Here is a 26,287-nt window from a genome sequence, read left to right as displayed (position 1 = left end):
GAGCCGGGGCAGGAGCAGGGCCTCTCGAGGCCGCAGTGGCTGGAGCGTAAAAAGACACAACATAATTATCTTATTGTTTTAGACTTTCACTGCATGACTTTCTCATCTCTGCTGGACAGCTACTGCGGTTACAAGGTTTAGTGCAAAGCATGTATGATTAGTAGACAGGCGACATGATGATGAAACGATGGAAGGAAGCAGTGAAAATCATCCTGTTTTTAACCCAAGCACCATTAGGACAAATACAAGAAGAAAAATGAGATGGGATCAGCCAAGTGTGAAGCAAAGCAGCCCAAACACTGTGAGCGCCTCTAACTACAACAGCCACTTATTCCAAGGGGAGTGGGGGACGTGTGAGATGACAAGAATGAGCTTTAGTAAGTGATTATGATAAAAAATGAAATAAAAACCTTTTACATACACCTTTAAATTCCCTTTTTGCTTTGAAGATGTTCACTCAAAGAGTGAATGTAGATTGACACCTGAGAAGTGCCATTCCTCTGTGTTGTAAAATAAAAGAATATGATGTCATTTAAAAATACTGTTGTCACAGAATTGTTTGTAAAATATTGTTTAAGATTTACATACCTTGAGGAAGTTGCTCCTCAGCTTGTGAGGCTACAGTTGCCATCTCCTCGTCATCTTCCTCCTCAAAAAAATCCCTAGCAGCAGAGTCTGTAAAATAACATAAAACACTAAGCACATGTCACCAACACACTTGTATGCGTTAAAGTGATACTCACCACATGTAAAGAGCCGTCTCCGGGCTGCGGACTCAGACGCAGGAGGGAAACGTGGTCCTGCAGCTGTTGTTTACAAAACACGTATTTTCGTTAGACATATATACTGCATAATATATACTGTAATGACTTTAAAGCTTGCAAATCACTTACAGGGTTTGGCTGGAGACAAAATCTTTTGTGCCAGCTGTGAAGCAGATAAATGCTTCCCCCGCGCCAACAGGGTCTTCACGTTGGTAGCCAGCAGTGGCCTGTTCTGAGTGGCAGCAGGTGGAGGAGGAACAGACACAGTGGCAGTGGGCACAGCAGCAGTGGGGGCAGATGCAGCGGGCACAGTGGTGGTGGCCACGTGGGCTGGAGCCTGCCTCTTCAGCACGTATGCTTTGAAAAGGGCCATGTTGGTGTTGGGCCTGGCCTTTGCCTTCTTCAGGTAGGTGATGAGAGCCTGGGCCTCCTTGCTTGGGTCCTCATACACCTCCTTCATTGACCTACCCTTAAAATCACCAAACTCCACCATCAGACATCCAGAGTCTCCCGTCCTCTGGGCCTCCTGCAGCATGGCCTGTTTTTTCTGATACACCTCCACAGCCTCGCCTACCTCCCTGATCTGCGAGGTGTATCTGAGGAACATGTGTTTGTTGGCCGACAGCGGGTTGTCCCTCTCCTCCTCCCCCAAAATGCTGCTGACCAGATACACGGCATACCCCAGTGAGTTTTCCAGCAGCCACAGGAACCTCTGGCCCTGGTGTTTCCCAAACTGGATCTTGCAGTGAGCCAGAACCAGGAACTGGTCTCCAGGATTCCCTCCATTCTGCCTCACAAAGGCAGTGGCCTCAGCCAGGACCTCCTCCTTACACCTGGCCCTCCCTGCCACCACGATCTGACTCCTATTGGCCTCCTCAGTTGGCCCCATTAGGAGTCGACCCTCAGAGGTTTTTCGGAAAACCGGGTATGCATACATAATCTGAAAGGACACAGGCATAACAGAACGTTACATAGCTGTCATAACTGAAAGTATTTTACTACACCATTTGGTTTTAATGTAATTAATTAATGATCATATGTTTTATGAATTGATTTTACCAGCATTATTGTTATTTTATACAACTGTGAATCACTTTGAATTGCCTTGTGTACAAATTGTGCTCTACAAATAAACTGTCTTGATTGCGTATATGACTGTAAATCATTTAATAATTGAAACACTGGATTTATAAAATCTTTCAGCATTCAATGAACTTACAATGGTGGGCTTAATTCATTTACAAATCATTCACTGCTGCCCTGGAGTCGCTAAGTAATTGTAGTAGCATCTTATCATATTTAGCTATGTTGTACTACCCACAGTATCTTGACAACATCAAGGCCGGGATGTAACTATTATTTTATACATAAAATAGTTCTTGGTACAATCTTGCTGGTATCATGAAATGCATAAATCGTTTTGTTTTGTTTAGCTTTTGTGGCATATCTTTTATAACATAGTTGAGAATCATCTTTATACAAAGTTTGGTATATCAAATCCTGAAACCTAAAAAATTATTGGTGATTTAAAAAAAAAAACATTGTTTTTGCCTATTCATGTCTTTTTAAATAAAATAATAATCATAATAATAAATGAGTCCTGGTGTGTGTCCTCTACAGAGGACATAGTATAACATATATATGAATAAAACATTATTTAAAAAAAAAAAAATGTTTTTTGTAAAAAATGTTCTTATGCATTATCAAAATAATGTAATGACACAAAAAAAATACTAAATTAACACACACAAAAAATTGGTCTCAGGAGGACATAGCTTAATTAGCGGCCGGCTAATTAACTTGACAGTAGTGACATGTTTTTTACTGTATTTATCATGGGAAAAGTTACAGGTTCACAGGTACTTAAGAAAACGTGTGCTAGCTAGCTATATTGGCATGTTTTATTTTCCCAAAATACACACTGTATACGAATAAATAATGAACGAATATACAGTAATGAAGAATAGCCTTACCTGTTGCTGTTGCAAAGATGACAATAATAGATGACAATAATAGCGGCCGCCGATTGGTCAAAAGTAGTAAGCCACGGGAGAGAAACGCAATTGGTCAAAATTAAGCCACATGAGAGCAACGCGATTGGTCAAAAGTAAGCCACAGGAGAGAAACGCGATTGGTCAAAAGTAAGCCACAGGATTGGTCAAAAGTAAGCCACAGCAGAGAAACGCGATTGGTCAAAAGTAAGCCACAGGAGAGAAAAGTAAGCCACAGGAGAGAAACGCGATTGGTCAAAAGTAAGCCACAGGAGAGAAACGCGATTGGCTCCCGTGGGCTTACTTTGGGCTTACTTTGGCTCAATCGGTAGGAAGCATTAGGCGCAAGCGAGAGGTAGCGGGATCGATGCCCGCATTCTCCATGTGGTGTAACTCCCTAGATGAGCCTTTTGAGGCTCACTGCTGCCGAAAAGTTTTTTTTCCCACGCGGGCCTGCGCACATTCCTGGCAAAAGCAGGTCCCACCGAGATTTGAACTCGGATCGCTGGATTCAGAGTCCAGAGTGCTAACCATTACACCATGGAACCAACACACCCTGAGGCCTGGCCGTCTGAAAGGCAGAAAGCGATGAGGCTATGTGGAATCAGGTAGAAAGGAGGTGGAGTTTGGTCACTGGACCCCCTCGACCAAAAGGCACGGACATGGCCCCTCTGCCGAAACCCGGGATCGAACCAGGGACCTTTAGATCTTCAGTCTAACGCTCTCCCAACTGAGCTATTTCGGCCGGGTCGGCAGGTGGTTTAGCCAGCAGAGATTTCTGGGAGACCTTTCGTCACTTTCGAGACGAGCGGAGCTGAAGGCCTGATTAGCTGAAGGTCCGAGAGAAAAACAGTGGCCCGTACGGGGATCGAACCCGCGACCTTGGCGTTATTAGCACCACGCTCTAACCAACTGAGCTAACCGGCCTGGCTCTGACTGTTTTTATCCCCAATTTCTCAGAAATATCCTGGTTTCCCTAATCAGGCTGAAGAGATTAAAAGCAAAGCCTAAGAACGGGCTCGTCCGGGATTTGAACCCTGGACCTCTCGCACCCTAAGCGAGAATCATACCCCTAGACCAACGAGCCAACACAGATGCCCCCCCTGCCGCTGCCCACTTGCACGGCTTAAAGTGCAATATTTGAATTCAATCTTCCACCAAATGGTAGCCAGTGCAAATTTGCCAGCACAGAGGAAATACGGTCTCTTTTCTTTGTGGCCACTGGAAATCGGGCTGCAGCACCCGCACGGATGCTAGGGATCGCTCCTCGACTTTGTCCCTGAGAGCGATGGACTCCTGCTCTCCATCGTCAAGGGGAATTAGCTCAAATGGTAGAGCGCTCGCTTAGCATAAGAAGGGGCCCAATCTTTGCGCCCCGCACGCAAGCGAAAAAGACGCAGAAAACGGGAATACGCGCGCAAATTTGCCCTGCAACAATATTCGGGCTATATTCCTGTTCGTTATGGAGGAGTTTTAGTTAAATTTGAAACAAGTCACCCTCCGCGGGCTGGGCTCGAACCCGTGTTCTGCGCGACTATAGTGTGTGATCAACTGCGCCTGCGCCTGGTTTAATAAAACAAATAAAAATGTTTCTTCAAATATGTGTTTTTTTGTGTGTGGGATTGATTGATATGATTTATCAGATTTATTTTAGGACACTTCAAATGTTTTATTAAAATGAATACACACAAATATTGAAATGACACTTCAAATGTAAAATGTTTTATTAAAATGAATACACACAAATATTGAAATAAGTACACACACACATATGTACATACACAAAATATATATAGGACATTATGAAAGAGTGGGTGGGCCCATGTACAGATTGCACATTCCAGTCCCAAGGCAATTAAAAGCAGCACGATGAATAAGAGTGTGAACAGTATTTATTTACTAAAACTAAGTACAAGACATTAATAAACAACAATAAACAACTAACAATGTAGAAATAGAATAGAACATTCTGTAATATAAATGAAACAAACAAGACATAACAGAAAGATGGAAAAAAAAGAACATTAACTGTATTTACACATAGATATGTATTTACAGGTATTTACAAACAATCTTTACTGGCATAGATGATGTTAACTTACACATATTTATTTACACTAATGGCTGTACAGGACCAGGTAGGTAAAAAGGTAAGAATATTTACATTTTGAGATCAATTAGTTGCAGCTGAGGTAAGTATCAAGATTTATTTACATGTTTACATATTTACAGTCTAGTATTTACAAGATTATTATTATGGAGGTGGCTGTCCAGGTTTTTTCTGCTGGCGCTGTTCTACCAGCCACTCCTCTAAAGATTTGCCACCAGAGACACTGGGGCAAAACGTGACACTGCCGAAGCGGCTGTGGCCGAACTCCTTAGTTTTGGGCTTGCCACACTTAGAGCATTTGTTATATGCCACTTCACGGACATATTTCCTTCTGTGGGCTCCACTGGCCTCCTCTTCTGCCCTGCGTCGCCTGTTCCTCTGAGTGAAGCGGGACACAGACACCGGGGCAGTGGGAACAGGAGCCTCTGGCGCATCAGGAAACACTGGAGTTGGAGCCAGGAGAGGAGCAGCTGAAGGGCCACCTGCAGCTGCTGCCATCAGCGTGGGCACAGGGTTCAATAAAATGAACTGGGGCAGTGGCACAGGAACTGGGGGAGGAGTAGGAGCTGCTGGGGTAATGGGCCGCACAATTGTAGCACTGGCAGGTCGTTTGCCCGACCGAAGGAGGAAGGACAAACTCGTGCCGGGCCCCTGATGTGGAGGGAGCCTCATCCAGCCTTTCCCGCGGAGCAGGAAGCTGTGAGCTGGCCACAGCGATGCGGTCTTCTGCAGCAAGGCCCTGGGAAAGGACAGTCACTTCCTGGGTGTTCTCCCTTCGATTAAACCTGCATTAAAAAAATGTATTCATTATAAATAACTGCTATCCCTTTCTTTCAAATGTCAATGTAAAACCATGCTTACCACTGAGTAAGAGTCCTCTGATTCAGCACAAACAGCTGAAGTGACGTGGCCTCCATCAGAGTATGGCAGTTCAGCACCAGGTCTCGGATGTGGTGGTAATCGTTGAGCACCTTAGTCCAACGAGGAAGACGGACTCCATGTTTCTTAGTTGAGGACTTGTGCAGTGCACACAGTTTGATGCACATGGCCTCAACTAAGCGACTGGTGCTGGGCCACTGAGCCGGCCCCCCAGGATGACCGATCAGGCACCTCTTCACACTCTCCACACCCGGTGTCACTCCTGTGTTTTTCGGAGCCTTGAAGCGTCCGTGGGTCAGTTTGGGCTGGTGTCTGGGCTGATAGTAGATCCTCCTCTTGTCCCCATCAGGAAGAGCAGTCCACAGACGGATGACCTCTGTGACCTGCTGCTCGTCCAGGTAGAGTGCCTGACGGAGGGACACCAGGTACTCAGCCAGATCCTGCACCTTATCCCAGCCCGCAACGCCATCGGGTCCAAGAACAGGAGCCTGCAGGGAAGCATTACAATAACAATACACAGCATGTTAAATGTCAGAGTGTAAAAGCAAATAGAAACTAATAATGAGCAGCTTACTTACAGGAGCCTGGTCTGCAACACTGGACCCAGTTGATGTTGCAGGAGCAGAGGCAGCACTTGGCTTGACAGAAGGCTGTGGAAGAGACTGCAGAGGAGGGTGAACAGGGGGCTGCAGTGGAGGGTGTAGAAGAGGCAGAGCAGGGCGCTGCTGAGGAGACTGCAGAGGAAGCTGGACAGAGTGCAGAGGAGGCTGAGCAGGGCGCAGAGAAGGAGATTGCAGAGGAGGCTGGGCAGGGCGCAGAGAAGGAGATTGCAGAGGAGGCTGAGCAGGGCGCAGAGGAGGAGACTGCAGAGGAGGCTGAGCAGGGCGCAGAGGAGGAGACTGCAGAGGAGGCTGAGCAGGGCGCAGAGGAGGAGACTGCAGAGGAGGCTGAGCAGGGCGCAGAGGAGGAGACTGCAGAGGAGGCTGAGCAGGGCGCAGAGGAGGAGACTGCAGAGGAGGCTGAGCAGGGCGCTGCAGTCCATGGCTGGATGTGGGTGGCTGTAGTGAGGATGGTCCTGGTGCAGAGGGACAGGAGTTGAAGGTCTGGGGGCCGCTGCTGTGGACTGGGACAGTCTCAATGGGGTCATAGAGGACTGGCACTGTGAGGTCCTCAGGTTCCTCCTCAACGAAGCCTTCGTCCTGCACCACCTCATCATCCATCTGCTCCACCAGCCGATCCTCCTCTTCTGGGTTATCCATAATAGTCAGGGATTTCCCAGACTGACTGTACAGATACTCCATACCCAGCAGCTCCCCTGCAAAAGAACACACATACAAAGCACATTCACATTATTATAGCTGTAGTGGCTATTTGTCCATAACAAACTGAAACAAACAAACAATCAAACTTTTCAAAGGTTGATCGTTTGTAGGCTTGACGCAGTTTAACAGATCAAAAAATGAAAATAATAAACAAGAAAATAATAAGCATAAATGCTAAATAAAGCAAATTCACTTTAGCAAAAGAAAGCAAAGAAATTAGGCTATAAATGCTCAAATTAAGCTTAAATTAAACAAAGTACAAATAACTCCAACAATAGTTGAAGTATTTGAAATAAAATATAAAAATGTACACTCAAACACTCATACACCTGTATAATGTATAATCTTTTGTTTGAGTTAACATGAATAATTCTCACCTGTGTAAGCCCCTGGAGGCTGGTAGCGCTCATCCAGGGACATCTTCAGCACTTTGCGGCTGAGCCGGTCCATTGCCTCCCTCTCAGCGCTGCTGTAGGTCCTCAGGTCAGTCTTTCCCCACACTGCTTCATCCATCCGGTCCTGGTTCCAGCGCATCAGTGCCCGGTTGCATAAAGCACCTTAAGTTTTTCCCTTAAGTATGATACTTAAGGGGCGATTTCCCCTTACCTAAGAGAATAACTTAAGGGTGTTGCATATAATCTCTTAAACGGTTCTCTTAGGTAAGGGAAACATTTAAGTGTTTCACGACAGCGATCCTGGATTCACGTTATAAAAGTCTGTTGTTGCCATAGATACGCCAAACAACACTAGCACTAGCAGTTTCATTAAATAAAATAAGCTATCGGAATGGATAAAGAAAACAAAAAAAGAAAGCCTAATTGGACAGAGGAGGAGAAATGTATTCTTCTAGATGAATATGGTAAAAGAAAAACAATTTTGAAAAGCAAACTAAATCCCAGTGTAACTGCGGCAAAAAAACAGAAACAGTGGGAAGAAATAACGGAAAAAATTAATGCACGGAATTTCGATGTGAAGAGGACGGTTCAGGAAGTCATAAAAAAATACGAAAACATCTCTGTGGTCGCAAAAAAAGAGCTGAGCGCTTATAAGAAAGAAGCCAACAAAACAGGTAAGATCAAGCAAGACTAACGTTACGCTTTTAAGATTGTGTGCACCGCACCGTAAGAGTTCGCTTTATTGCTGTACAGTGTTAAGACCTAACGATTACAAAACTGACCAACAGGTGGAGGACCCCCACCGGCTGAGTTGTCGGACTGTACTATAATGGTACAAAACATAATTGGAGCTGACTCACCTGTCCTGTCTGGCATCTGTGGCGGTTTAGAGAGTGAAGCTGAACCAGTGCAACAGTGTAACACAGAGTGAGACATTATTGTCCTGTATCAGCATAGAACATCTAACACTAGTGGCTTAGATTAGAGGATACATTATTTATTTTTTTACATCATTAGAGACATAATGTTATAGCATAATGATATATAACTTGCCATTCCTTTCACACTTAGACCCTTACAGCACTCTGAAAATCAAATTCAGCACCATCAGATCGCCAGCAGAACCCCGATACGGGCAACCGCTAAGTAATGATTTATTTATCTATCGCTTCAGTTAATCGCTTCCTATTATTAATCCAACGTAGAACAGCTTTGAAGTTATTTTTAAGATTTTCTTAATTTTCCCCATCACTTGCGTAGAACACCGAAAACATCACCTGCAGCCACCACAACAAGAGAAGATGTGCTGGAACTGCAGAGAGAGGTTTTACAACTACAAAAGGAGAAACTGCAGCTGGAGATACAAAAACTGAAGAAAGAGACGGAAAATCAGGAGCTCTATAGTTTTATTCTAAATAACAAACTTTTACAGCTTAAGGATGAAGGAAAAATAACAATAACTGAAATTGAGTGATTTTTTAATAAAAATATTTGTTAATCTAATTATTTGTGTAGGCTGTTAGGATAATTAAATATTTGTTAATTTAATTTAATTATTTGTGTGTGTGTATGTTATAATAATTAAATATTTGTTAATTTTATTTAATTATTTGTGTGTGTATGTTATAATAATTAAATATTTGTTAATTTAATTTAATTATTTGTGTGTGTATGTTATAATAATAAAAACTACTACTACTACTTATTACGATTACTACAAATCAATTAAAGAAAGCATTGACAATGGCATCTCTAGCAGCATATCCAGCCTGTTGGAAATCTTGAACTTGAATCAAATGCAGTTCTTCATAGCCCTCTTCATTCCCGTGCTCATCCTCTTCTTCGATAGCAGAATACGTCTTGGAAAGGTTGAAAAGCACAACACAGGCTACAATAATTCTGCATGCCCTTGAAGGCTCAACACGCAGTTCGCTGTGGAGACAGTGAAACCTGCGCTTCAGCTGTCCGATGGTCCTCTCAATAATCGACCTTGTGTGGGTCAGCGCATTATTGTACCTTTCCTATTCGAGTAAAAAAATAAAGATTTTTACTATAGTATCAACAGTGCTTTACGATAAATACTATGAAGGTAATTTATTGCATGAAATATTTTAATATAGGCCTACCTATAATTCAGTAAACTACTGCTAATATTTCTTTAATGCACACAGTTTGATTTACATTTTCCATGCAAATATTTTAGGCACCAAATTCTACCTTCATATGAATATTCATTTGTATTAATTAATTACTGTACATGCCTGTGCAGCATTACGAGGATTCATGAAGGGCGTCATGAGCCATGGACGGCAGGGGTAACCACTGTCCCCGAGCAGGAGACCAGTGTGCTCTCCAGCTTCAAAATCTCTCCCTAGTTTGCTCTCCGCCAAAATCCTGGAGTCATGTGTACTCCCGGGCCATGTTGCAACAACATTTGTGATTTTGCAGAGATGGTCACACACTAATTGTACATTTATTGAGTGGTAGCCTTTTCGGTTTACATACTGGTCTTCGTGTGTTTGGGGCGCCTGTATTCTGATATGTGTGCCGTCAATAACACCACATATGCGAGGAAAACCTGCTTTCCGAAAAAAACTGGTTTGAATGACCTCCTGCTGTTCATGACGGGATGGGAATTTGACCGTTGCATTTAAATGACGGGAAAGAGCCCCCGCAACCCGATGAACTACTCTGCTGACAGTCGATTTATGCACGTGGAAAACATCTCCCACTACTGTCTGAAAACTCCCAGTTGCAAAAAAACGCAGTGCTATAAGCAGTTGTAACACCGCAGGTAAAGAGTGGTTGCGATGTGTGACAGGTTCAAGGTCGCCGTCTAGCTTGTTAGCGATGTCAAATATTGCGCGTCGATCAAATCGGTATTCTAGCAGCATTTTTTCATCGCTAAGATGGTCCAAAGGGTTCTCCCTATCCCTAAAAATTCTTCTTGGCACATAATAATCTTCAGTTGGTTCTATAAATTCAGCCATGTCGTCTTATTTTTGTCTCCGCGTTACTCTTAAGGGTACGATTTCCAAACCTTAAATTATACTTAGGGAAATGACCGTTAAGGGGTTTTATGCAACACTTAACGCTTTTTAAGGGATTACTTAAGTGAAAAAACAGCATTTAAGGGAAATTCTAAGTGTTTATAACGTTTCACTTAAAGAAACCCTTAAGTAACACTTAAGGGCTTTTTCCTGCAACACCCTTAGGTTTAAGGGAAACATAAGGGCGAACTTAAGGGAAAATTACACTTAAGGTGCTTTATGCAACCGGGCACAGGCCTTCCAGGAGATAGGCCTGGAAATGCGCATCACTGGCACTGGTCCCTAGAGGTTAAATAAAGGCAAATATATGTAATCTATGTATTCATAACGGCAGAACAGGTTATAAAAGTTTTAAGTTTTTAGCAGGTTATAAAAGTTATAACCTACCTGGGATGAAGCGATTTAAATGGAGGTGGAAAGACTCCAAGGAGGTGGAGCCACGAGCACAGCGATAGCAGCTGAGCTCCACACCACCCTTCTTCACTGTGCCTGTCTTCTGGTACAGAGGGAAGCCCTCTGGGTCCTGAATACAGGTGATGTGCCTCTGCTGGTCTATCCAGATCTGTTGGATGCGCTCGTGGTCCAGCAGTGGTACACCCAGAGTGTCCCTCCCCTTCTCACTGTCCATCTCTTCAATGAGCGCCTTGATCCTCCTGGTGGTCTCCTCCACTCCTCTGGTCCGCTTGCGACAGTGCAGCGCCAACTCCTTCCTGGTGATCAGCTTATCCAGGGCCTTCTCTGAGACTGGACAAGCTCCTCTGGCCTGTAGCTCCCCCTGTTTGGCCAACCGAAGAGCAGCGACATCATCTGGATCCAGCTCAAAGATGCACCTGGAAAGCCGAGTCATGAAGGTGCCGTAGAGCTGATGAGCCTCCGTGATGACACCTGCTGCAAAGCGCCGCATGAAGTGCCAAATGTCTAGGCGCACTTGGAGCTCATCCCACTCTGTGAACATGGCTCTGACCTGCGAATGTCCGTGTGCGTGTGGGCTGCAGCAGTCTCTGTCCACATACATGACGGCGGGCGGTGCCACTCCCGCCTCCCTGTACCTCTTCATGAGACCCGCCGCCATGGGCCACAGTCCATGCCCCTCTGCCGCTGTGAGCACTGACACCAACACCTGGCCGTGCTCATTGCCTACATTAGTGCACCAACCAGCAGTGTTGGCAGCAGCACCGGCCAGTTTTTTGGTGACCTATGTAAAAAAAAAACAGTACAATAAACAAATGTAAGAAAAATGTAAGATAATAACAATTATTATTATTCAAACTTGACTTTTTATACCTTTTTGGTGGAGTCCATCTTGAGGACAGAGCCAAAGACAGAGGTTATTTTGGCCTTGACCTCAGGTAGCCGCGAGAGGACGTCCCTGGCATACACAGACAGCAGCCACTTGGGTTTGGGGATGGGTGGGAGGGGCGGAGGCGCAGAAAAGACTGGAGGCTCAATGATGGAGGAGTCTGTGAAGGGCTCACAGACAGTGAGGTACTCCAGCGTCCGCTGTGACCACGCTGAGGTGTGCTGCTCCTGCAAGCTTTTTGTGAAGCTGCGTGACAGTGTTGCCCCGGGTCCTCTCCCGCATCATTATGACTACACGGTAGTCACACGTGTACCTACAGACAGTCAAATAATTCTGTTCAGTGCCACATCTTGTTATTTCAATGTTAATGTCAGTAAAGCAATGTATTTGATTTTATACAGTACAACAAATTACAGTGCATTGCTCTAAATATGAATGTGTTCTACCTGTATGTCAGAATGGCGGGGAATTTTCTGCGGTGTCCCATGTCGAGCTGTCCCAGGATGTCTTCAGACCAGGCTGGATACTTCTTCTTGCACCCTTTGCACTCCAGATACTCTGTGGCCATGTCATACCACCCGTCTATGTCCAGGACCTTGCGCACAGTGTGATAAAGGCCAGCAGCTGTCAGCTTGTGGTTATTGCAGGCTGGCTTGACACAGACAAGTGGAATGGACCACATCTTCAGTGGCATCCAGAGGAAAAGAGGGCGGCAGAAGAAGATATCAGGAGAAGCAGGGGGCTGGGTGAAGACGGTCGGGGGCTGGGGAGGGTACCACCAGAAGTTGGGATGTGGCGTCAGCTCAGGCTTCCCTGTTTTTGTGTTGGCCCTGAACAGAGTCTTCCCGATCCAGTCCTGCTGGAAAGATGGGAGTTGCTCATTCCAGTGGACAGGAAGCTCTGCAGGCGAATGGGATACCTGGTCAGGGGTCCACAATGCTGGAGGAGCAGGAGCAGGAGCAGGGGCAGGAGCACGAGCCGGGGCAGGAGCACGAGCCGGGGCAGGAGCAGGGCCTCTCGAGGCCGCAGTGGCTGGAGCGTAAAAAGACACAACATAATTATCTTATTGTTTTAGACTTTCACTGCATGACTTTCTCATCTCTGCTGGACAGCTACTGCGGTTACAAGGTTTAGTGCAAAGCATGTATGATTAGTAGACAGGCGACATGATGATGAAACGATGGAAGGAAGCAGTGAAAATCATCCTGTTTTTCACCCAAGCACCATTAGGACAAATACAAGAAGAAAAATGAGATGGGATCAGCCAAGTGTGAAGCAAAGCAGCCCAAACACTGTGAGCGCCTCTAACTACAACAGCCACTTATTCCAAGGGGAGTGGGGGACGTGTGAGATGACAAAAATGAGCTTTAGTAAGTGATTATGATAAAAAATGAAATAAAAACCTTTTACATACACCTTTAAATTCCCTTTTTGCTTTGAAGATGTTCACTCAAAGAGTGAATGTAGATTGACACCTGAGAAGTGCCATTCCTCTGTGTTGTAAAATAAAAGAATATGATGTCATTTAAAAAATACTGTTGTCACATACCTTGAGGAAGTTGCTCCTCAGCTTGTGAGGCTACAGTTGCCATCTCCTCGTCATCTTCCTCCTCAAAAAAATCCCTAGCAGCAGAGTCTGTAAAATAACATAAAACACTAAGCACATGTCACCAACACACTTGTATGCGTTAAAGTGATACTCACCACATGTAAAGAGCCGTCTCCGGGCTGCGGACTCAGACGCAGGAGGGAAACGTGCCCGGGCTGGAGCCTGCCTCTTCAGCACGTATGCTTTGAAAAGGGCCATGTTGGTGTTGGGCCTGGCCTTTGCCTTCTTCAGGTAGGTGATGAGAGCCTGGGCCTCCTTGCTTGGGTCCTCATACACCTCCTTCATTGACTTACCCTTAAAATCACCAAACTCCACCATCAGACATCCAGAGTCTCCCGTCCTCTGGGCCTCCTGCAGCATGGCCTGTTTTTTCTGATACACCTCCACAGCCTCGCCTACCTCCCTGATCTGCGAGGTGTATCTGAGGAACAGATGTTTGTTGGCCGACAGCGGGTTGTCCCTCTCCTCCTCCCCCAAAATGCTGCTGACCAGATACACGGCATACCCCAGTGAGTTTTCCAGCAGCCACAGGAACCTCTGGCCCTGGTGTTTCCCAAACTGGATCTTGCAGTGAGCCAGAACCAGGAACTGGTCTCCAGGATTCCCTCCATTCTGCCTCACAAAGGCAGTGGCCTCAGCCAGGACCTCCTCCTTACACCTGGCCCTCCCTGCCACCACGATCTGACTCCTATTGGCCTCCTCAGTTGGCCCCATTAGGAGTCGACCCTCAGAGGTTTTTCGGAAAACCGGGTATGCATACATAATCTGAAAGGACACAGGCATAACAGAACGTTACATAGCTGTCATATTCCAACTGAAAGTATTTTACTACACCATTTGGTTTTAATGTAATTAATTAATGATCATATGTTTTATGAATTGATTTTACCAGCATTATTGTTATTTTATACAACTGTGAATCACTTTGAATTGCCTTGTGTACAAATTGTGCTCTACAAATAAACCTGTCTTGACTAGCCTTGCGTATATGACTGTAAATCATTTAATAATTGAAACACTGGATTTATAAAACCTTTCAGCATTCAATGAACTTACAATGGGCTTAATTCATTTACAAATCATTCACTGCTGCCCTGGAGTCGCTAAGTAATTGTAGTAGCATCTTATCATATTTAGCTATGTTGTACTACCCACAGTATCTTGACAGCATCAAGGCCGCCCAAAATACACCTGCATATTTTTAGGCGGGATGTAACTATTATTTTATACATAAAATAGTTCTTGGTACAATCTTGCTGGCATAAATCGTTTTGTTTTGTTTAGCTTTTGTGGCATATCTTTTATAACATAGTTGAGAATCATCTTTATACAAAGTTTGGTATATCAAATCCTGAAACCTAAAAAATTATTGGTGATTTAAAAAAAAAAACATTGTTTTTGCCTATTCATGTCTTTTTAAATAAAATAATAATCATAATAATAAATGAGTCCTGGTGTCCTCTACAGAGGACATAGTATAACATATATATGAATAAAACATTATTTAAAAAAAAAAAAGTTTTTTGTAAAAAATGTTCTTATGCATTATCAAAATAATGTAATGACACAAAAAAAATACTAAATTAACACACAAAAAAAAATGGTCTCAGGAGGACATAGCTTAATTAGCGGCCGGCTAATTAACTTGACAGTAGTGACATGTTTTTTACTGTATTTATCATGGGAAAAGTTACAGGTTCACAGGTACTTAAGAAAACGTGTGCTAGCTAGCTATATTGGCATGTTTTATTTTCCCAAAATACACACTGTATACGAATAAATAATGAACGAATATACAGTAATGAAGAATAGCCTTACCTGTTGCTGTTGCAAAGATGACAATAATAGATGACAATAATAGCGGCCGCCGATTGGTCAAAAGTAGTAAGCCACGGGAGAGAAACGCAATTGGTCAAAATTAAGCCACATGAGAGCAACGCGATTGGTCAAAAGTAAGCCACAGGAGAGAAACGCGATTGGTCAAAAGTAAGCCACAGGAGAGAAACGCGATTGGTCAAAAGTAAGCCACAGCAGAGAAACGCGATTGGCTCCCGTGGGCTTACTTTGGGCTTACTTTGGCTCAATCGGTAGGAAGCATTAGGCGCAAGCGAGAGGTAGCGGGATCGATGCCCGCATTCTCCATGTGGTGTAACTCCCTAGATGAGCCTTTTGAGGCTCACTGCTGCCGAAAAGTTTTTTTCCCACGCGGGCCTGCGCACATTCCTGGCAAAAGCAGGTCCCACCGAGATTTGAACTCGGATCGCTGGATTCAGAGTCCAGAGTGCTAACCATTACACCATGGAACCTTGGCGTGACTCACCTTTTCCCACCGAGCAGCAGAGAGTTAAGTCATTCAGCCTAGAAGCGCGATAGCAAGGAGCAAGTGAAGCCTTTGCTTTTTAAGCCCATGTTTCCCCGATTCCGACTCGGTTTGAGAGTGCCGATTTCACCGCCGCATCAGCAGTTGCGCATCCCCTCTGTTTTTTCCCCCTCCCTTCCTTCCGCAAAAAAAGGTTCCACCGAGATTTGAACTCGGATCGCTGGATTCAAAGCCCAGAGTGCTAACCATTACACCATGGAACCAACACACCCTGTGGCCTGGCCGTCTTAAAGGCAGAAAGCGATGAGGCTATGTGGAATCAGGAAGAAAGGAGGTGGAGTTTGGTCACTGGACCCCCTCGACCAAAAGGCACGGACATGGCCCCTCTGCCGAAACCCGGGATCGAACCAGGGACCTTTAGATCTTCAGTCTAACGCTCTCCCAACTGAGCTATTTCGGCCGGGTCGGCAGGTGGTTTAGCCAGCAGAGATTTCTGGGAGACCTTCCGTCACTTTCGAGACGAGCGGAGCTGAAGGCCTGATTAGCTGAAGGTCCGAGAGAAAAACAGTAGCCCGTACGGGGATCGAACCCACGACCTTGGCGTTATTAGCACCACGCTCTAACCAACTGAGCTAACCGGCCTGGCTCTGACTGTTTTTATCCCCAATTTCTCAGAAATATCCTGGTTTCCCTAATCAGGCTGAAGAGATTAAAAGCAAAGCCTAAGAACGGGCTCGTCCGGGATTTGAACCCGGGACCTCTCGCACCCTAAGCGAGAATCATACCCCTAGACCAACGAGCCAACACAGAAGCCCTTCCTGCTGAGAGCAGGAGTCCATCGCTCTCAAAGACAAAGTCGAGGAGCGATCCCTAGCATGTGTCCAGGTGCTGCAGCGCGATTGCCAATGGCCACAAAGAAAAGAGACCGTATTTCCTCTGTTCTGGCAACTTTGCACTGGCTACCATTTGGTGGAAGATTTAATTAAAATATTGCACTTTACACAAAACTAGCTAACATGAAATTAACACAACAGGAGGGTTAATGCCGTGTTGCCGGGCTACAATGGCAGTTAGTGTAACATGTTCTGTATTGTTTCAGGCAACGACATGGCTTCAACTAAGTCACACAAAGGCATGAGCGATGCTGACTGGCTTGCGCGTCTGGAGAGTTTTGCCCGAACAGGAGTTTGGCCATCGAGGGAGGGGAATAGACCTTCTCCCCGACAAAAAAGATGGCATGAGTTGTATCAGAAGGTAAATTATGTAGCTAGATTCATGGGTGAACTAATAAACTCGTATAATAATAAATTGTGCTATTTTTATTTATGTGTATGGATATGTAATTATTTACAATGTAAATACAATGTAATATTGATATAATTAAGATGACAGTTTTGAGATAACATGGACTACAGTGTCATAGCTACACTTTATGTTCACAGATAGAAAAATGCCCTCTGCAAATGAGGGGGCAGACCACCCTTCTGAAGGAAGCTCAGAAGTGTATTTGTGGATTTCACAAGGTAACTTCAATTAGCCTAGTTCAAGATGCATAACTAGATAGATGTGTTTGCAATATCAATGTGTCTTTATGTCTAAAATTAGGCATTAGGAGGACTGTATAATATTATGTATGTGGTATATCTTAATGCATGTATCACAGGTTCATCCACCAGTCACAGTGGATGCATCACAGAGCACCCCTGCCCATAGCTCACCCTCCATCAGTGATGTGTCACATCCTGCAAAGAAACCCAAGCTGATATTGTCAATGGTGAAAAGACCTTACGATTGCAGGTATCACTGCAGACATTGAAACATCTCAACATTTTCCTATATTTTTCCTAACATTTTCCTTTCAGTTTGAAAAGTCAAGGTTTGGAGGCTCACATGTGGCAACAGCGAAACCCAATTTAAGCATCCAGAGGAAAACCTCTCAGGTTAATATGAAAGACATCATGACTTCTTTTATCATGACACTACATCATTTTATTTCATAAAAAATGCAATCCCCTTAACAGATTAATCATAACGTTTGACTCCACAGACATTAGAGCACTCCAGTTCAGCCGCAGCTTCATGCCCACCCTCTGATCCTCGTCCTCCTCTATCCCCCAAACCTCATCGGCCTGTCATCAAGTCCTCCTCTTCCTTCTTCCTTCCTCCAGCTCAGAGATCACAACACACCAAAGACACAGCAACACCATCGATTAATTCTGAGTTTGCTGTTGTGAGGAGCCCAGTAAGATGTCATTCAAAATATAAATATGCCTTTGTCATTTAATACTCTCTTAACTTTTATTTAAACCAATGTTTCTGATAATATCAGCAGCAGGTCTCATCTCAGCCAGAATACCCTGCAGATCTCCCACTACTGTGGCCACAGACAATGCCACAGCAGGACCAGAAGTGGGTGTCGGAAGCACTTTTTAGGGTTGGTGCAAAGGGTAAACTGGAGCTGCGTGAAAACCTGCTGTTGTGGTATCACCCCCCACCACTAGCCCTGTTGTACCACCAAGCTCCAGCACCTGATCGATTTTTTTCACAGCGGCTCTTGCTCTGGATGCCATATAGGCTATGGAAGGTGCGGCTCCAGTGTACTAATCCTGCCTGTGCCAGGCATCAGCTGTGTGGTGGTGGTCTGCACAGGAGAGTACGACAGGTGTTAGATATTGACAGATACTACAACCTGGTGACAGAGACCCTTATCTGTACCAGATGTAGAACCAGCTACCTGTCCTGGAGTCATGCTGTGCTGCAGCAGTTGGACCTGGCCCATCGATCTGAATTCAGGATCATCCTCACACGCAAGTAAATATTTTAAAGTCATGTTGCTCATATGCTACCTTTTTTGATAAATACTTCTTACAATAATTAGATACCTGATAATAAGATCCTTGAATAAATACTTTTTTTCCAAGGTATGCCTGTGACATTCGAGTTATTCGCCTGTTGCGTGAGAGGGGCATGGGGAATGGCCCAGTGAGGATCATCGGCCAGCTGAGGGAGAACCACAGTGAGGAGTGGTTAAAACGTGTGGCTCGGTACACATCAGAGTGTGTGGCCTTTTTAGATAAGCCTGGCCTGCAGCCACTGCACTTTCAGGAACCACCACCACTTGCTCCAGTACCCAGCTACAAATGGCTCCTCACTGTATACAGTCAGGACATCCTCAACAGGCTTGATCACATCAAGGCCAGCATCACATCCACGTATGGATCAATTTTAAGAATGGATTCAACTAAGAAGGTTAGAGGAGCTGCTTTAATGACTGTACTCCTTTCTATAATTAATTGTTAGACCAAAATAGCTTTATTTTTCAATGTTACTGATTTGGATGTATGTTGTATTATTTGCTATGTTTATTGTTTCTTTTAGATCACCAAGAAGTTGAGTGGGCCTGCGAAAGGCACAGCACAGTGGCTTACCTCAGTAGGCAATGAGGTAGGTCAGGTGCTGATGAGTGTCCTGACTGTGAATGAAGGGGCTGGGTTAGACCTCATGGCTGCAGGGCTTATGGAGAGGTACCAGAGAGCTGGTGTTGATCCTCCCACTATCCTGTATGTGGACTGTGACTGTTGCAAGGAAGTGGGAGAGACTAAACTGAAGAGACGGTTCAGCAGCTGGCCCGATGTCATCGTTCGCCTAGACATTTGGCATTTTATGCGACGTTTGGCAGTAGGGTGCACCACTGATGCCCACCAGTTGTACCCTACTTTTATGTCTAGGTTGTCGTCCTGTATTTTTGAGTGGGACGCAGGGGATCTCACTCTGCTGAGAAGGGCCAAGAGGGAGCAACTCACCCAACAGGGCTGGCCTGCAATGACAGCGGCAGAGCTTGACCGTCATATAAGCAAAGATGAGCTGGCCCAACACTGCAGGAGGAGAACACGAGGAGAGGAAACCACTATCCGCCTCCTTGATATGCTCATCAGAGAGCTCATGGGTGGCAAGGGGAATGACGCCCTTGGTGTTCCTCTCCTTGACAGTGTGAGGATGCAGCACATCTGGCATGTCCAGAGACGGCACGTCACCTGTATCCAGGACCCTCCAGATGTGCCACTCTACACGGAAACTGGAACCATAAACAAGGGTGGGATGGTTCTAAAAACGTATAGGTGTGCCAGAGGCTCCACATCCCTGGAATCATTTCACTGCCACCTAAACAGATTTATTCCAGGTTTGTCATGACAGATTATACCACATCTTGCCACAAATGCCTGTTTATTTAGATATTTGCAGTTAACAGATAATATTTTCTTTTTTGCAGTTTCTTAAAACAATGTTTGGCTTTCTATTTATTTTTCTAGGGAACAGAGCAAACAGCCTGAACTTCCAGATTTACCTCCTGGAAGGTTTGTTACGCTGGAATCAGGACCGGGCTGCTGCTGCTGTTGCAGGTGGAAGTTCAACCCTGCGTACTTACACAGGGGAGCTGGTTTACTCTGTCAATGAGAACTACAACAAGTTGTATGGCAGGAAATTGGTCCCTAACTTCACTCCACCTGCAGTATACACAGGTAAATATATTTTGATAAATGCAGTTCACAATATTTTTGGTAAAATTAGAAGTGTTTATGGACAAAAATTATGTATTTTTGACAGATCAGAGAAAAATAATACTACCAGAATTTTTGTACACTGGATTCTGTGTCCTAGGTGTCAGGATAGAAAATAAAATTCATACTAGAATATAGAGTAACCATGTCTTTTTATGATGCCCTCTGAATTACAGATTTTTTGTTCATGCACAAGCTGACAACAAAAAGATTTACTGCATTTTAATAAACCTTTCTGATTAATTTCCTTTAAAAATGTTTCCTGTTCCAAATATTTCCTCAGGGGAGCTCATTGGAGTGCAATATTTGTTGAGGCAGAATAGTCAGCCCCTGGAGGACATGTGCCCTACCTCCGATAGGACCTCTCAGTTGCTGGAGGAGATAGATGTGGAGGAGCAAGGGGAAGAGGATGAGGGTTTCATTGATTTGTTGAGAGAGGAAGCCACAGTGACAAATCTTGTGGCATTAGATGACTTATTCCTTATAGATCCACCAGTCCCACCCGCTGCACCACTGCCCTGTTTCCAGGCTCCACCAGTGCCCGGTATCCAGACTCCTTCCGCTGCACCACTGCCCTGTTTCCAGGCTCCACCAGTGCCCCGTTTCCAGACTCCTTCCGCTCCACCAGTGCCCCATTTCCAGACTCCATCAGCTGCACCACTGCCCTGTTTCCAGGCTCCACCAGTGCCCCATTTCCAGACTCCATCAGCTGCACCGCTGCCCTGTTTCCAGGCTCCACCAGTGCCCGGTGTCCAGACTCCTCCCGCTGCACCACTGCCCTGTTTCCAGGCTCCACCAGTGCCTGGTATCCAGACTCCTTCCACTCCACCAGTGCCCGGTATCCAGACTCCTTCTGCTCCACCAGTGCCCGGTATCCAGTCTCCTTCCGCTGCACCACTGCCCTGTTTCCAGGCTCCACCAGTGCCCCGTTTCCAGACTCCTTCCGCTCCACCAGTGCCCCATTTCCAGACTCCATCAGCTGCACCGCTGCCCTGTTTCCAGGCTCCACCAGTGCCCGGTGTCCAGACTCCTCCCGCTGCACCACTGCCCTGTTTCCAGGCTCCATCAGTGCCCGGTGTCCAGACTCCTCCCGCTGCACCACTGCCCTGTTTCCAGGCTCGACCAGTGCCCCGTTTCCAGACTCCTTCCGCTCCACCAGTGCCCAGTTTCCAGACTCCATCAGTTGCACCACTGCCCTGTTTCCAGGCTCCACCAGTGCCCGGTGTCCAGACTCCTTCCGCTCCACCACTCCCCTGTTTCCAGGTTCCACCAGTGCCCCGTGTCCAGACTCCATCAGCTGCACCAGTGCCCTCAGCAATGGTAAAATGTTCTTTTCTAGACCAGTTGTTTCTAATTTAGTCATTCGCCCTTAAGCAGCAAATCCACAAACTCATTTAACTGCATGTAATTATCTAACCAACAGTTATATTTTTCCAGGCTGTTGACAAGCACTGCATTCCTGGAATGGATCGGGTGGATGAGTTAACTATTTTTTTATGCATTTGGCAGACGCTTTTATCCAAAGTGACTTACATTGCATTTCAAGGTGCACATTTACATTCTTATCAGTTCTTGATCAGTTCTTGAGTTGGCGGAGTGTCTGGTGGAGCTGCGCACACAGGCAAGCCTCACACTTACCAACCAACAAGTTGCAACCATTGTGGGTTTGTGGCAGAACCTGGACCAATTTGACAAAGACAAGGTGATGTATGCTGCTCGTCATCAAGACAGGCTACTTACAGGACGTTTTAGGTCCCCTAAAAAGAAAGCTGTCTTTACTCCTGGTGTCGACAGCACAAAGAGATGTGTTTTGGGTTCTAGCGGCTCTCCAGCACAGTGGCCTAATTGTTGTCGCCTTGTTGAATTGATTTTCATAAGGTTGTGTGACATCCACCGAAGCCCCAAAAAACAGAGGACACAATCTCTGTCAAGATGGGATCTAATTCTTCGCGATTACAGAAGAATTCGGCAGCTAATTCTGAGCAATGGAACGGTGATGAGCGAAACAACCCTTCAGCTAGTTGAGGTAAATCAGAGGACCCTTACAACGTGGCACAATGAACGTTTAAAGGGTCAGGAGGTCTCAGTGCTATTGCAAGGGCTGGAGCTTCCGGAAGCACGTCCAGTGGCATTGGATGCTCTGCCTCCAGCACAAGTGCAGCCTGTTGTGCCTCCACAATATAGCCACCAGTTGCATAGCTACCAGATGCCACCAGACACAGCTGGACAGGCAAAGACCAAGTTTAGAAAGATCCAGCCCTCAGCTACCTGTACATCTGCCACAGCATTTTCATTTGAGCCATCTTCAGCCTTACACCCTCAGCGTTCAGCCACGTTCAGCCACGTTCAGCCAGCTAAGGACAATTTATCCCAGGCCGACAGCTCCGCACCCATTGGTTCCTGACACACCCACTGCCCCTGTTGTGTCTCAGATGGTACTGTTGCCTTGCCCAGACCCATTTTCCACCATTAACCCTGGAGCAATTTCCTCTGACCCACCTGCAAATGTCACAGCCACCCCAACCAAACGGTCATACAATCATACTGTAAATGCAAATACGTGCAGAAAGTGTGGCCAATTTCGTACACAAGAAACTGGCCATAGCCAGTACAAAGGCAAAATATTTTGCCCAAATAAAGAGACAATTACCAAGGAGCAGTGGTTACAGAATATGAGAAAATAACACTTGTGTGTCTGTGTGATTTATTCATTTTGCTCTCTTGGTTGGCTCGGCTCTTGTTTTTTTATTTAATTTTTTATCTTCCAGCCATATTTCATTTTAAAGTATTATACTGTGCACTTTTTTTTTATCTTGTATTATTATTATGAAAACCATATTAAGTAAAATACAAAAATATGTATATATGAGTATGTATAAGGATGTATAATTACACTATAATACATATTGAAATATATAATAAATATTAAACAACAATAAACTATTATATATAAGTACAGTGCACATACAAATATTTTTATATACTTATATTTTAGATAGTTCATACATTCTTATTTTGTAAACTTATTTTTATGTTTGTGTTCTTTTGTTGTTGTTCCATATGGTGAATACAGTACTTTTCCACATTTTTTAAATATGTATATAGTTAATAAATCTGTTTCTCTATGAAGACTGGTGTGTTGTATTTATTTGTTTTATTGCATGTAATAAAATTTAGTGTACAGTTGCATTCAGTGTCAAGTAGCTGTTCCTTTTCACTCTGAATATATTACAATATAGTGTGAATACAATAATAAGGGGGTTATTTTGCCCCTACTGCCATAATAAATGATTACCTTAAATGCATTTGGACAAAAATGACTATCTTAGTATTATGGATGAAATTTTATAATGAATTCAAATGGTTTACTTCAAAAAGAAAAATTAAACTTAGAAATGAAACAATCGATAAAAATCAAATACACACACTACTTTCTAAATCAAACTTAGAAACTAAACAATTGATAAAATCAAATATTTTATGTGATGGCGGGGATTCGAACCTATGACTTCCTGAATTTCTCACTTTTTTTCCCTCTTTTCTCCCCCCTTCTTCCCCTTCTTCCCCCCTTCTTCCCCTTCTTCCCCTTCTTATACAGACTATTCTTCCCCAGCTTGTGATTGATGGGGTGCAGGTGTGACTTGTTAAAACTCAGGTGACTGTGATCGCTGGGTGATTGTGGTGGATGAACCTGGCCAATCCGTGACAATAAGCGGGTTTTCCCATTTTATACAATGTATCTATGTATCTAATTTGCATATTAATTTATTCTTGGGGCAACATGTAATGAAAAAAGAAGTGTAATGATGGGTGTTAGTAGTAATTGTCAAGATTTTCATAATAATATCTAATATTTCATAGGAATATTGAAATATAATTTATTTCCCTACTGACTTGTCTCCTAAAATGCCTGATAAACATGATTTAAGTCCTGGTGTGTAGCTTGTTAAATGATCATTACACAGTTAACATACAAGTATCTTTAAGATTGCAAGAGGTAATAGTCTCTCTCTGATTTTCATTTCAGAAAATGTACGCATACCCCGTTTTTCGCCGCCAGTCGGCAACATCAAACCGTCTCCTCATGGCGCCATCGGCGGAGGCGAAGGGTCTTGAAAATGTGGTGTCTGGAAGGGCCAAATCAAAGGAGGAGGTGCTGGCAGAGGCAAGTAATTTTGTCTGCACAAACGGTGGAGATCCCAGTGACCAGTTTTTAGTACTGGCTCACTGCAAACTTCAGTTTAGGAAGTACCAGGGTCAGAGTTTTAGATGGCTCCTGGAAAACTCTCTGGGGTACGCAGTATATTTGGTGCTCAGCATTTCCAGTGAGAAAGCGCAGACAAACCCCCTGTCAGAAAACAAACAACTGTTCCTACAGTACACTTCTTATATTAGAGAGATGGCAGAAGAAGTGGAGAAATATAAGAGGAAGCAAGAAATGCAAGCAGAAGCCCGGGCAACTGGAGACCAGGGCTGCTTGATGGTGGAGTTTGGTGACTTTCAGGGCCGGTCCATGAAGGATGTTTTTGAGGACCAGAGCAAGGAGGCTGAAGCCCTCATCAGGTACCTGGTTAAGGCAGATGCCAGGCCCAACACCAACATGACCATTTTCAAGGCGTATGTCCTGAAAAGACAGGCTTCTGAAATGGGGACCAGGGTACATCAGCCTGCACGTCCACCTGCAGCCTCCAGTTCCTCTGCACGTCCACCTGCAGCCTCCAGTTCCTCTGCACGTCCACCTGCAGCCTCCAGTACCTCTGCATCTCCACCTACAGACATCCGAACTGGTGTACAGCAGACCGCCACTGTGAAAGCGCTGTTGGCACGTGGCAAACATTTGTCACCTTCACAGCTGGCAAAAAAACTAATGTCACCAGTTAAACCCTGTGAGTAGGAGTGTGAATATAGAATTTTCCATACAGCAGTTCTACATGTATTAATTTATCGTTATGGCAAACTTGTCCACTTGTTGTTTCCAGATCCATTACTGCAGTCCACTTTACCTCCTCCGGCAGCAGAACCCCCAGCCAAACATTTGGCCCGAAAGCAGCTATTCGCAACTGGTAAGTAAGCAACATCTTACATATGTTTGCCTCCGTGTATTGATCACAGTAATAGTTTTAACATTTGTGCTCCAGGCACTTCCATTCCTACTGCTGAAGATGATGATGAGGAGCTGGTATTTGCTGCATCACAATGTGAAGCACAGCTAAATACAGGTGTGGCATATGACACAAATGCAAATATTATAAGCATGTTTTGTGGAAACCCACTGAGAATCATTATTTTTGAAAATAAATAAATAAACATTTTTAAATATATATTTTTTTACAACACAGAATTATGTGACATCATCAAGCGGGATGCATTCTTTGAGTGCACTTCTTCCAAACCTTAAGGATTTTCAAAGGTGTCAGTGTATTTATTTGCGTTTCCTAATTTTCCCGTTGCTAAACAATCACTGGATAACTTTTTCACAAAGCTTGCTCTTCTCACTCACTCTTTAGCTCCGTGGGCTGTGGGCATCATTACTTTTTTTACTGAATTCCTCACGACTCATTTTCCTGTCTCCATTCCATCTAATCCTCATTCTCAAAGAGCTGTATTGATCCCATATTCAATAAAGTGTACACTGTGTTCTTTGCTTCTTAACACTAATACCATTTTCTTCACTGTTATTCCTAAATGTAATCATAATTATTATTAATAATTGTCCAAAATTACTGCTTCGCCGGCTGTTTGTGGGCTGCATTTATGGCGTATTACTATCAAATTAAACAGTCATCCTTATAGTGTTTTTGTTATTGTTCACTCAGAGGCCTGTGCTGGTCCGTCTCCATCAGCGGAAACAGCACAGACACCAGATCTTCCTCATCATCAGCCACCAGCTGAGCTTCCAGGTCACTGGAAAGATCATCTTCCACCTTTCCAGCATGAGTGGATCCGGAACACACTGTTTAAGGCCAACCTGCGAACCGGAAAGCCAGA

General features: G+C 44.5%; 1 protein-coding gene across 1 annotated transcript; it reads left to right on the top strand.

Annotated features, from left to right (window-relative positions):
- Positions 1 to 18,303: 18,303 nt before the first annotated feature.
- On the top strand, positions 18,304 to 20,411 carry LOC311289804 (uncharacterized protein; the record flags this gene model as incomplete). Its single annotated transcript, XM_084408050.1, has 5 exons — positions 18,304 to 18,551; positions 18,662 to 18,989; positions 19,119 to 19,920; positions 20,051 to 20,260; positions 20,407 to 20,411. 5 exons carry the CDS (start codon positions 18,304 to 18,306, stop codon positions 20,409 to 20,411), a joined length of 1,593 nt encoding a protein of 530 aa, XP_084264176.1.
- Positions 20,412 to 26,287: the final 5,876 nt, after the last annotated feature.

The sequence above is a fragment of the Rutilus rutilus genome (assembly GCF_951802725.1).
Source record: "Rutilus rutilus genome assembly, chromosome: 4".
Classification (NCBI taxonomy): Eukaryota; Metazoa; Chordata; class Actinopteri; order Cypriniformes; family Leuciscidae; genus Rutilus; species Rutilus rutilus.
Note: the sequence above shows the minus strand (reverse complement) of the source record. Positions and strands in the feature narration are given on the sequence as shown.